The sequence below is a fragment of the Cynocephalus volans genome, chromosome 2 (genome assembly GCF_027409185.1).
Source record: "Cynocephalus volans isolate mCynVol1 chromosome 2, mCynVol1.pri, whole genome shotgun sequence".
Classification (NCBI taxonomy): domain Eukaryota; kingdom Metazoa; phylum Chordata; class Mammalia; order Dermoptera; family Cynocephalidae; genus Cynocephalus; species Cynocephalus volans.
This window is the reverse complement of record NC_084461.1, coordinates 169,916,688-169,930,326: the sequence shown is the minus strand read 5'-3', so window position 1 is coordinate 169,930,326 and position 13,639 is coordinate 169,916,688. Positions and strand designations below refer to the sequence as shown.

Genomic DNA, 13,639 nt, shown 5'->3' with positions numbered 1-13,639 from the left:
CTGTGGCCAGCAAGGCACTGAGCCTCCAGCATTGTTTTTTAAGGCAACAGATCTATTTTAAAGTTTCTTGTAAAGATGGCAAACACAACTGCTTTTCTCTTTTTCCTTTTAAGATTTTATGGCCAGAGCGAAGATGGAGATGAATTTAATAATTCAATCCGCCAGTTATTTCTTGCTTTCAATACGCTGATGGACAGGCCCTTGGAGGAAGCTGTCAAGATCAAGGTCTGCATGGCATCAGTGTGGGTAGCTCCTTTAGGGCTGTCGGTGAGGATGGTCAGGACAACATAGAACTGGCTATGGTGGGAGAAAAACAATTGAATCTTGGTTCATGGATGGCTTATGAATTTTAATATGATGTATAGAAGCAAAAGAAAAAACCCACATTCTAACTTTTTGGTACACATGTATTTTCAAATGTCAGTTTGCCAAACACAAGCTGCCTTTTTAGACATCCTTTGAATGGCCGTCGAGACCCCTGTTTGACCCCTGATTTCAGCAAACTGATCATGATGCTGTTACATATGACAATTTTTTATCTTTATTTCCTTCTTTCTTCCCAGAATCATAAAGTCACCATTATCTTCTTCATCATCAGTTCATTTAAAATGTGAAATGCATAATCCATGAAGACTCAGATTTGAACTTTATTCTTTGCTCTTTATGGCAACTTTGTAAGGGAGACTTTAAGAATTTAACTCCCCCCTTAGATAGAAAAATGAATTCCAAATGGACAGTGCCTGCTGGTAGGGAAGACAGTAAAGTGAGCCTCCTGCATTTTCAGGAAAAAGGTTTCACTTAGGAGATTGTGCATAGCAACATCAGCTTTGATTTTTATTGTAAGGGTATCTGTGTCCAGTTCCCTGTTTTAGTTCCATGGTCAGCCTTTTCTTCCTTGGATTAAGCAGTAAATTCTGTACCTTTGAATTTGCTTTTGGTGTTTTTCTTACAGGGGGCAGCTTTGAAGTACCTTCCTAGCATAATTAATGATGTCAAACTTGTGTTTGATCCTGTTGAGCTCAGGTAAATAGCAAAAAAACATTTTGTTCCTTAAGTTTAACAGAGACCAGGGGACTTAAATCCCTCCTTGGATGGAGCCTGGGCTCCTGCACATCCTTTTACTTTTGTACCCAGTATTAACTGAACACCTGTTTGTGCTCAGTTCGGTGGAAGATTATAAAAGAACACACAAAGCCTGCCCTGAGAGAGGTCTGCACTTTGTCTGGGGAAACAAGACACATGGTCCTAAAATTAAGTGCAAAAGAAAGGACACGATGATACGCACCTGGCCTGGTGCCTAAGGCCCCAGGAACGCAAACTCACACTGCCATGGACATTCAGGTGCAGTTACCCTGGAAAGACATTTTTCAGATGTTGAGCATTAAGACAGGTCTGGAAAGTGATGGTGGACATGGATGTACTTGGGCAGTTTAAGTAGAGTCAGCTGTTAAGCAGAGCTAACCTTCTAGGGAGCAAGGAATACTGTCCCTGTTGCTTCCTGGAGGCATGGTCTTAGGTCATTTGGGAGTTTTCCAGTTAAACTTCTCCACGTCCACATCTTACAGTGGGGGAGAAAAGTTTGTAATGATGCCTTCAACTTGGCAGAAGGAAAACACTGACCGTCGGGTTTCTCTTACAGTGAGCTCTTCTGCAAGTTTATTCAGAGCATTCCTGACAACCAGTTAGTGCGGCAGAAACTTAACTGCATGACCAAGATAGTGGAGAGCAGTCTTTTTCAGCAGTCAGGTAAGTCTCCAGCAGAAATTGCTGCATACTGAGATTCTGGCCTTATGTCTCCTGCGGCCAATACTTTCCTTTTTTTTTTTTTTTTTTTTTTTTTAGTGTCAGTAATGTCCTTTCCAGTTGTTTGTTGGTACTGAAGGACCTCCTGGGAGACTGGTTTTAAGAGAAGCTGAAGTCAGTTCAATAGTTTCTAAAAGAGCAAAATCATGTTTTCTTTAATCTTTGGTTAGAACAATCAGCAAGTGGTTCATTAATTTGAGAACTTTCTCCTCAAAAGAGCAACCCTAGAGAGTAACAGGCAAGCAGGAAAGATCGTCCCTTTAAACAAATTCATCTTCTTTGACCTATACTTATTGCGTAACCTGAAAAACCACGGGTGGGGAGACAATGGTTTGCTGGGTCCCAGTGTACTGGCTCAGGAGAGCTGATTTTGTGCATTTCTTCTCAACTCCCTGTTTGCTGATGTCACATTAGTAGCTGGAAATTGACTGTGGTGGAAGTATTTACAGCATGGAAACTGACCAACACTGTTAGGTTTGTTTTCAGGGGGCAGGGGAGCCAGATTACCAGTATGACCCTAGGAAGGGAGGAGGGCGTTAGTGAGGGAAGAGAAAACACACTGATAAAAATTCTTTTCATTTTGTAAGTAGAGTCAAGCATGTAGCCACCAAGTCTAAATCATTGTGCCCCTGTCCCAAAGCTGATATGAGGAGGTGGCCCAATTTCTGGTCCCTACCCATAAACCAAGACTTGCTAGAGTGGGGCAGCTGTGTGAACCTGTTTTGGAGCTTCCACCAGGCCAGGGAGTCCCAGAGGGTGACTTCATGTTAGCTGTGTACATTGCCTGGGGTCTGGAGGCCAGCAGGACTCCTTGGAATTTGGAAAGTTGGGTGGATTGTTGGTGGGAGGGCCCTCTTTGCCTTGCCCCTGGATAGTTATGTCACTTTGGACAAATGAGTAACTGTCTCTAAGTCTCAGCTTCCATTTCTATGGATGGAAGGACTTGAACTAGATTGTATCAGTAGCCTCCTTTTGGCTCTGATATTTTCTGACCCTATGAATTTGTGCTTAGAAATTTCAAATGGAGCTGGCCGGTTAGCTCAGTTGGTTAGAGAACATTACCTTGTAACACCAAAGTCAAGAGTTTGGATCCCTGTACTAGCCAGCTGCAAAAAAAAAAAAAAAAAAAGAAAAGAAAAGAAAAGAAAGAAAAGAAAAGAAAAAGAAAAATGTCAAAAATAGAAAAAAAGAAATTTCAAATGTTCCTAGGACATAGTTGGTGGTAGAGATAATGTCTTCAAAAAAATGAGTGCTTTTAAATAAAAAATAAATACAGGGCCGGCCTGTGGCTCACTTGAGGTACCATGGTGCTGACAACACCAAGTCAAGAGTTAAGATCCCCTTACCAGTCATCTTTAAAAAAAAAAAAAAAATACAACTAAACATCTTAATGTGCTATGATGATTTCTGCCTCTAAGGATCATTGTGACAAATGGTGGGGTGGGTGTTTGAGCACAAGAGTGTTGCTTTGCCTCCCACAGATTTGTCACCCCTTTTCCTCTGGTTGACAGAGCCGCCAAAGATTACTCAAAGCCCATCTCTTTTGAGCAGTGCGAAGCCCCAGAAAGGGGTTAATATCCCAGAACTTCCTCAAGCGTGAGGCATTTCTTCTATTTGGGAAATTAACCATGAATTGAGGTTCTCTTCCTGCATTTATTCTCCAGACCAGCAAGTTATAGGAAGAGACATAGATGGGGTTTTGCTAAGTACAATTTTACAAGTTTTACAATAGAAACTGGTAACATTCAGTAAAAACAAATCAGATGACATTCTGTTAGGCAATTAAGTGATCTACTAACAAAGGCTTGATTTAGCAAACATTCCTTCTCTCTCTAGCAGTTTCTCAGTATCTTTACATAACAATCAGTAACTAGTCTGTCCTTGAGCCAGCAACCTTGCTGTGCCACAATCTTTATCTCATACCAGAGAGTTATAGCCTGAGGAAAATTTCCTGTCCTTGCAAGGTCAATATTTGAAACTGCAAGGCTTTGGAAAACCAGGCCCTGTGAAGTACGTATGCTTTTTAGTATATTCCACATCAAGAGCAAGTGTACGCTAGATAGTTCTGATTAGAGGAAGCATGTCACTGTTAATAGTCATTTCTGTAGTGGTCAGAGTAGCTGGACTCATCATAATAATGTTTTATAATAGTGAAGATCCCAGTAGGAAGACTTAATAGATCATACCTTACTTTCTGTAATCCACCTGCCTGGAAAGACATGAGCACCATGTCCGGGAGTCCCAGGAAATGTACTAGGGAAGCTCAGCATTTATAGGAATTTTATAATAAATTTTCTCCAATAGGTGAAATAATTTTTGAAAAAGTGTGTGACTTGCTTAGTTTTATTAGTTTAACATGACTTAGGTTTCACGCATCAGGTTGGCATTTTAAGGAGCTGAAGAAATTGTTCAATACTTTATAAACACTTTGCTACATCCTCACATGTCCCCGTGGGAGTGTAATTTTCTTAGTTTGTTGAATGCAGTGACAAGGCTAAAGTTCCAGGCCTGAAACCACATGCTCCTCCGTGACCTGGAGGGACTCCGTCCCTGTAGGGCTGATTCCAGAGCCTGGAGCCACGGGAACAGGCACAGGGAGACTTGCAGAAGGGAGCTGGGCAATTCAGGAGGTAGCGCTGCACATGCAAGCCGTGTTTTCCCTTTCTCAGAATGCAGAGACGTGCTGCTGCCGCTGCTGACGGACCAGCTCAGTGGCCAGTTGGACGACCACTCCAGCAGGCCTGACCATGAGGCCAGCTCTCAGCTGCTGAGCAGCATCCTGGAGGTGCTGGACAGGAAGGATGTGGTGAGTTGAGTCGTTACCGCACACAGGTCCAGCTGCCTGCCCCCTTTCAGAAGCAAACCACACAAAAGCCAAATGTTGGTGAAAATGAAAGTCAGCTTTTATTCAGGAATACCATTGACCCAAGGAGAGATGTTGGGCTAACCCATCTCTCCAGTATACTGAAAGAGAATGGCCAGGCTAAAACCATCCCAAAGACTCAGATATACCGAGGGGTTTTTAAGGACAGGCTAAGGGAATGGAATGTGGTAAGCGAAAAGCAGGAGGGAGGGGGATGTGAGCCATGGGGGCTCCGTGCAAGGAGCCAGGTGCAAGGTCTCACCAAGGCTCCATCTGGTTTCTGCTCACATCCTTGCTGTTATCTCAGGGTCCTGCTGGAGGGTGGAATCAGAATAACCATTGATGTCTTTCTTGGCTTCCCAGGGTCTGGATAGCACATGCAAGTCTGCAGCTCCAGGCTGACTGGAAAACAACTTTACATTCATGTAAATAATGTCATCTTGCCCCATAACCAAAGTTCAAAATGTCAAATAACCATGGGAAACAGGGAACTCAGAGCATGCCAAGAAAAAAATTCTGTCCTTTCAAAATTTTTTAGAGCCCATATGGTTTTAAGTCCCAACATGGCTTCAGTCCTGCTCACTCTGACAGAGTCATCATTGATGTGAGCCAGAGCTCACACTGGCCCTGTTGCACAGGACAGGATGGACTCCATGGCCTTGCCTGTCCCAGGCAGTTTAGAGCCTGGATATTGGGTTGTGCCCATTTTAGAGGACATTGGAGAGACCAGAGCCTCCTGTGCAGATCTAGGTCCAGATGAAGTCAGCTTATCACTGGGGCCTCCCCTGGCTGATTTTCCTGGCTTACCAAATTTGAACACCATTGAGACCCTTGTGAGTTCTTTTAAGAACCAAAGCCCTTTGAAGGCTTTCTGTTTTCATGCTGAAGCCTCTACCCTCTTAACCCCTGGTGCCTAACAACACTATTGTAGGTATTCCTGAGTTTCTGAGAAGTTGCATTTTTATTTTCTCTCTGACACTGATGCCTTCTCTGGGGCCTAGTTGAAATTATGTGTTTTCTTATCTGGCATCTTTCTCTGATCTAGTCACCCCCCTGACCCTGAAAACATGGGGCTGAACCAGCCTAGAGATAGCACAGCCCACAGGCCTCTGCAGAGCCCCCAACAGGGAAGCTGGAGAACTTTGCAGAATGTGTTCAGTTGATCAGTTGAGGGCTCAGAAGAAAAGATACCTTGCTCCAAACCACAGTCACCACCCCCATGATGGCTGCGTGGCATAGATGTTCCCACAGAACAGGGAAATCACTCATTTTTGCCTAAACCCTTTCTCTTAACAGTATCTTTGGATTTAGTTCTGCCATGAAGAACATTCCGGACCTTTTCCCATAGCTAAATCCTGAGCTTACCTGTCAGGGTCCACCAGAGTTTGGCCACTGTATTAGTCCATTTCTGTTGCTTATAACATAAATACTCAGAACTGGGTAATTTGTAAGAAAACGAAATTTATTGCTTACAGTTTCTGAGGCTGGAAAGTCCAAAATCCAGGGAACACATCTGATGAAGGCCTTCCTTGGTGGTGGCTTCAGCAGCACAGGGTATCACATTGTGAGATTGCAGAGCAGAGAGAGAGAGACTCTCACATGCTGTCTTTTTAAGTCCCTCAGAACTACACCGATGACCACCAGTAAGCCATCAACTTAACCACCTCTTCAAGGCCCCGCCTTTCAATTACCATAATAGGATTTCCCACCCTCTTAACACAGTCACAGTAGGGACCAAGCTTCCAACGCATTAAACTTTGGGGAGACACAGTTCAATCCACAGCAGCCACATCCTGGCTTTCTCCTGCTGGTCATTTACACGGACACTTCTGCATTTCTGCCAGTCCACGCCTCAGCCTCAGAAGCACACGAGGACACCATTGCTTTCTCCAGCTACTTCCCTGAGCCCCTGGAGTCCCCTTACTATTTACTTCGTTTATTTGGTATTTATTCATTATAGGTCATTCCCCTTTTTTTGATTCAATGTGCTCATAGAAACCACATTATAAAATAGGATAAATTTTCCCAAGGAATTTTGTGATTAGGGATTTGGTTCCTAACCAAGGACTTTATAGGAAATAAATAAATGTGACTAATCATATTATAAACATAGTAAATTTTTTTTTTGAAAAGTAACCCTTTTTTAAAAAAGTAGTTCTTTAAAATAGTAAAATCAAGCTCTAAGCCCTATAAATTTGGCAACAGTGTACTATGCACTTTGGTTTAGCCGAGGATCCATGTTCTAGAAAGAACATCGTCTATGATCCAAAGTTAATCTGAAACATAGGAATCAGAGCATTTGGGTTTTAGTCAGTACTACCACTTTGTAGCAGTTTGTCCTTAGGCAAATCTCTCAGAGCTTCAGTTTCCTATTCAATAATATTTAGAAATCCTTCTAGATGATGGCTTATGTGTCTCTTCCATTTCTGATCCTGTTTTTAATATATTATATCTCTACTTTCTTTCTCATCTCCAGAAAGACTCTCTGGAAATGACTCCAATGTATTTAAATTCTGTGCAGGGAGATCTAATTGGTTTGTTTTTGTTTTGGGGGGTTTTGTTTTTTGTTTTTTGCTTTGTCTTCCCCAAAATGTTCCCTGTCATAAACAGGGACATTCAAAATTACTGATCTTAGATCTCTGTTAAAGTAGTAAGTCCAATCATTTTTTGTTGGTCACGTTGGTACTTTTTTCACCATAAGCATTATTAAATGTATGAGCTAACAACAGAAATTCATTTCTCACAGTTCTGGAGTCTGGAACTCTGAGATCAGGGTGCCAGCATGGTTGGGTTCTGGTGAGGCTCTCTCCCTGGCTTGCAGACAGCTATCTTCTGTGTGCTCACATGGTGGATAGTGAGAAACACTCTCTGGTACCTCTTCTAATAAGAGCATTAATCCCATCAGACCGAGGCCCGACCCTCATGACCTCATCTGACCATAGTCACCTACCAACAGCCCTATCTCCTACCACCATCACATTGGGAGTTAGGGCTTGAACATAAAGATTTGGCGAGGACACAAACATTCACTCCATAATGATCCCCTCAACTTAAATTTCTTGATTTTTTTCCCCCTACACAGAAGGTAGCCAGAAACTTGGTATTTTTGCCTTGCACTTTCCACAGTGTTCCTATTGTCCTGGGCAACCTAATCTGCTCAGCATCCGAACTGAGTACCTCATGCTAATGGAGGTCCCCTATATCATGCGTTGCGTTGGTGGCTGCAGTGAGCTCTCAGTGAACCTGAACAATCTAGGCTATTGGGGAGGTGCCTGTCCCTGCCTACCCACATTCGTCTCTTAAGAGTTATAGCCATTTATTTTCAACTGCTTTTCTTTGCAAAGTTATATATTATTCCGTGAAACCATTTTTCCCTTTTGGACAAAAGATGGCTTTGTAGGGAAGAGTCAGAATGAGATCTACTGAGAAAACTCGTCCATCCCAGATTCTCTGCCGAAAGTGGAACTGAGGCAGAAGAAAGGTTGTTGATCCTGTGTTTCCTTCTCAGGGCCCCACGGGCATGCACATCCAGCTCATCATGGAGCGGCTGCTGAGGAGGGTCAACCGGACGGTGATTGGGATGAGCCGGCAGTCTCCCCACATCGTGAGTGTCTTTTCGGCAGGTCACGCTGCTGCCGCAGCTTCCACGTCCACCTGTCTAAGCCTAGCTTCACCTGGTCCCCTCGTGCCTCAGCTTATCGGTTATGACCCTGAGCAGATCTCGGTTCTGATGTGGGTTTTCCCTCCACAGATCATTTTCCCTTGATAGAACCACCCAGTCCCTTTGGTTCAAGGGATAAACAACGTTTTAAGGAATTTATGAGTATGCTTGTAGAAAGGCCAATTGTATCAGTCCGTTTTCTGTTGCTTATAACAGAATACCTGGAACTGGGTAATTTATGAAGAAACAAAATTCATTTCTTACAGTCTGGAGGCTAGAAAGCCCATGGTTCAGGGGGTACATCTGGTGGGGAGGGCCTTCTTCTTGGTGGGAACTCTCTGCTGAGTCCCAAGGTGGCATAGGGTATCGCATGGCAAGAGGGCTGAGCAAGAGCATGTTAATTTGCTTCTTCCTCTCCTTATAAAGCCCCCAGTCTACTCCCTGACAACCCATCAACCTGTTATCCATTAGTGAGGGCAGCTTCCTCATGATCCAATCACCTCTTAAAGGCCCCATCTTTTGGATACCATATTGGGGATTCAGCTCCAACAGGAGCTTGGAGGGACAGTCCAACCATAGCACCATATCACACTAGCCTCTTCTTTTACATTTACTACATCTAAATAGATGTCAGTAAGAAGCATGACTGATACTAGAAGTAACTACTGAAAGGCCAAGTGGTGTCATGATTAACGTGAAGTATCTTCTAGTGGCAGTATTAAAAGCTAAGGTTAGATTTTAATTATGTAACATAGGAAAAGAACTATCTCATATTGCTACTGTAAATGAAAACCATTTATTCAACAAGTACGAATTAAGAAACTACTGTTAACCAGGCACTATTGTGAACACTAGAGATACACCTGTGAACAAAACAGACAAAAAAATAACTGCCCTTGAACAACTTATGTTCTAGAAATGGCAACCACAACAAAATAAAATATATAGTGTCTGTCAGAAGGAGGCAAAGCAATGAAGAAAAAAATTGACCAGGATAAGGAAAGTCAGGGTGGGGGAGTTATAGCTTTAAATAAGGTGATGAAGAATAACTTCTCTAAGAGGGTAAAATTTGGGCAAGAATTTGGAGAAGGTGAGAGAGGGAGCCACGTGAGTACCTAGGGAAGGACCTTCCAGGAAAAGGCCCCAGCCAGGGCAGAAACCCTAGGTGTGCCTGTAAGAATCACATCAGGGTGATAGAGCTGGTTCAGGTAAGAACAAAGGGAAAAGACTACAAATAAAACTTTTTTTTGCTAGATTAGAACCCAAGCAAGTCCAAAACATTATAAAAGGATTCAGATCCTGACCTTGTATTAAAGGATTAACACTGAGCTGGGCTAATCCTGGATCTGTCTCTCAAGGAAATGTCTGAGGGAACAAGCCTCATATAGAAAGGTGTAGGGAAATTGGAGAATTCCTCATATAAAATTAAATCTTTTAGTTTGGGTGCAGTAGGATTGTGGACAAAGAAATCCTAACTCATTTACCATCAGAAAGCATGAAGAAAACTTAATATCTATGAATTACTCTTTATTTCTGGGCCCTGTTAATATTGCTGTTAATTATGCAAAAATAAAATATGTAGTCTAACTGATCTATCTTTAATTAGAGCGTAAGAATGACTTATTCTTATTAGAGAAAACTAGTCGAATCATTTATAGGCTTAAAAGCAGAAATTAAGAATGTTGTAAGAATTAGCATTGCTTCACTAATCCTTTCATAATTTACCATAATTACTAACAGACTGAGTCCAACTTAGCAAATCAAGAAGAAAAAAGTATTTGAAGAACCGAGATATGTTAATATTGATATGCTTGTAGACTATTTTATAAATTTGGTGAAATTTAAGGAAAAGACACTAGATGTACCATTATTTGCTGTTGCCAAGCCCTTTCTACCATGCATTTAAAGAGCACATAAAGAAGGGCAGATTGCTAACTGCATGGTTAGGAAATAATACACAGGGTGACCATCTCTCTACTCTGAAATCTGAAATGTTCCAAAATCTGTAACTTTTTGAGCACCAACATGATACCACAAGTGGAAAATTCCACACCTGACCTCACGTGCTTTAGTGTACACAGACTTTGCTTCGGCACGAAATTATTTAAAATGTTGTACAAAATTACCTTCAGGCTATGTATATAAGGTGTATAGGAAATATAAATGAATTCCATATTTAGACATAGATTCCATCCTCAAGATCTCTTTCTACATGTATGCAAATATTACAAAATTCAAAAAAAATTCAAAATCAGAAATACTTCTGGTCCCAAGCATTTTTCAGAAGGGATACTCAACCTGTATTGGCTTACAGATAATATTTAATATATCTGAATTTAAATTGACCTATTCAGTTTCTTTTAAGAATGAAATCATCTATTATCTCCTTTATTACTTAACTAATTCAATAACTTTAGCATAATATACTTGAAGAAGGAGAGGATTTGAATTAAAGGCGGCAGTATCCCTGCCATGCTTTTGTTAAAATAAGGTGGTGGAAGCAGGAACAGCCTAGATCCTTGGAGTGATAGAGATACCAAGAGAAGCAAAGTAGAATGTTTCAGAAAGATAAACATAAGAAGGAAAAAAAAGCATGGGAAAGAGGTACAAAGAGACACAGACGCAGTCGCAAAGAGAAATGTACAAAAAGAAAACATACATGGCTTATGTTTATTCCAGATATTCAAGAATAGTTAAATATTAGAGAATTTGTTGATAAAATATCTCAACTCAATAAAAGGAAAACCTTATGATTCTCTCCATAGATGCTAAAATGGTATATGATCAGTGTAACATCTACTCCACATTAAGAAAATGTGGAGACATTTTTTAATCACTAGACACCATTATACTCAATGGTCATAAAAAGGAGAACTAATGTCAACACAATTCAGTGTTCAATCTCAACACTATAATTGCTAGCCAATGTAATAAGACAAGAAGCAGATGCTAAATATAAATATTGAAAAAGAGGAAAAATAATTAGCATAATTGTCATTATTTTTAGCTGAAAGCACCAGCACATCTCAAAAACTCAAGAGAGTTGAGTTAACTAAAATTTTAATAAAACTAATGAATCAGTTTATTAAACTCTAGCTGATTTTAAAATAACAAACAATATCCAGTGGCCTTTTTATATAACAACAGTAGCTATTTAGAGATTGTAAAGAAAAATTCCATTGAATTTAGTCACAAAAATATGAGAGTAAAATAAATATGAGATACAAATAAGTGAATAGCCAAGCAGAAGTAATAATGGAGAGCTTACCTGTCAGATTTAAAAACAATAATTAAAATAGTATTGGACTCATGAAATAGAGTACATATATCAATGGAACAGAATTGAGAGAATTTAAAAGGAGGACTTTTGATTATATGAAAATTATGTTACCTTTCAATAGAGAAAGTAGATGTTATTTAATAGATTTTATTAATAGATGTTATTAAAAGTAGATGCTTTTAGTAGATGTTATTTGGAAAATTGACAACTTGGAAACATTATTTGATGCTATACCCTCAAAATAAATGTCAGATGGAATGAAGGGTTTAGTGTAAAAAAATTAAATCAGGGCAGCTAGAAGGAAATACAAATATGTACCTGTTTTTATGAGAAAAAGAATTCATGAATTTTTCAAAGTTAAAAGAAGCCATAAAAGGAAAAAATAGATTTTACCAGATAAAAAATTTAAAACCCTATATGTGAAAATATATATATTCCCAAATCAAATGTCAAGTACCAAACTATAAAAATTAGTCATTTTTCTCTTAACAATGGGGATATATTGTTAGAAATGTGTCATTAGGCAATTTTGTCATTGTGCAAATGTCATAGGGCACTTACACAAACCTAGATAGTATGGCCTACTACACACCTAGGCTGTATGGTACAGCCTATTGCTCTGACCAACTTTATATATGTTGTTCATCATTAAACAAAATGTCATTATGCAGTAGGTGACTATATTTGTAACATATATGGCAGGTGGCTAATGGCCTTTGTGTTAGTCCATTTCTGTAGCTTATAACAAAGTACACAGAACTGAGTATTTATTTAAAAAATGAAATGTATTGCTTACAGTTTTAGAGACTGGGAAGTCGAAAGTCCAGGGAACACATCTAGTGAGGATCTTCTTTAGTGGTGGCTTTGAAGTAACACAAGGGTCTCACATGGCAGAAAATGGCAGAGCAGAGAGAAAGAGACTCTCATGTGCTCTCCTTTTAAAGCGCTCAGAACCATGCCCATGACCATCATTATTAATCCATTCACTATGGCATGATCCTCAGAATCTAATCACCTCTTCAAGGTTCCACCTTTTAATTGCCATAATAGGATTTCCCATCTTCTTAGTAGTCACAGTGGGGATTAAACTTCATTGACTTTGGGGGACCATTCAATCCACTGCAGCCTTAATATACAAAGAGCTATTGTAAACCACTAAGAAAAAGTTGTCATTTTAATAGAAAAATGGAGTAAAGAATATGAGAAAATAGCAAAGTGAGGAAAACAAATGCCCAGAAATCATGTGGACAGAATGTTCAATTCAGAACAAAGGAAATGCAAATTAACAAAAAGTGGTACTAAATAAAACTCTAGTAGCCAGAGTAGGTATGGCCCTGGAGAAACAAATAGTGTTAGACACTGGGAGAAATGCAAACTATATGATGATTTGTGATATATATCAAAAGACTTAGTACAATAAGTTTCCATTGCTTTATAATTAGAAAAATAAACTTTTTAAAACAAAAGAGACCATCTAAGACAGACATTTATTCAGAGAGAAGTACACATGGACAGTCTTTTATTGTTTTCGTGTTTCGGAAGTCATTTCCTCCATCCCCAAAACAGCTGTATATTCATCTTCCCTGTGCCAAATTCATTTAAATTGGTGTTGTTTTCATAAGTACTTGAAAACCAAGAAGATAATAACCCTAAATATTTGCCTTCTAGCCAGAAAATTAGTCTATGACTCAAATCTATTTGGACTAGGGGAAAGCATCTTGAATATGTAATTCTTGACCTCAAAAAAAGAAATAATGTTAATCATCTAGTTATTCATTCACTTTTTTCAAGTCAAGTCCACAATTCCACATGGATACCCTGCCGGGGATAAAAGGCTACAGGGTTCTGGAGTTGGAGAAGTGGCATTCAGTGTTTTAGCAGGGAATTGTCATTTCCTGTTCTTCACTCCTTCCCTCTCAGGGTCACCATCCCTCTTTTTCCTCTTATACTCCTTCCACGCTCAGATTCGTTTAGCAGATCTAAGTATTTCAGACATTTCTCCATGGACTTCTGTACTACAACTCTGCCTCAA

The 13,639-nt window shown here is 40.0% G+C and overlaps 1 protein-coding gene across 2 annotated transcripts in view; it reads left to right on the top strand.

Moving 5' to 3' along the window:
* The window catches only part of DOCK5 (dedicator of cytokinesis 5), a 207,396-nt gene that overhangs the window by 139,851 nt on the left and 53,906 nt on the right, over positions 1-13,639 (top strand). For both annotated transcript variants that reach the window (XR_010022681.1, XM_063087796.1), the window contains exons 23-27: positions 114-225; positions 953-1,023; positions 1,640-1,746; positions 4,473-4,609; positions 8,175-8,270. Coding sequence is in view for 1 of the 2 variants with exons in the window: in XM_063087796.1 (XP_062943866.1) it covers positions 114-225; positions 953-1,023; positions 1,640-1,746; positions 4,473-4,609; positions 8,175-8,270 (523 nt within the window). In the remaining variant the exon portion in view is untranslated. The remainder of the gene's footprint in view (positions 1-113; positions 226-952; positions 1,024-1,639; positions 1,747-4,472; positions 4,610-8,174; positions 8,271-13,639) is intronic.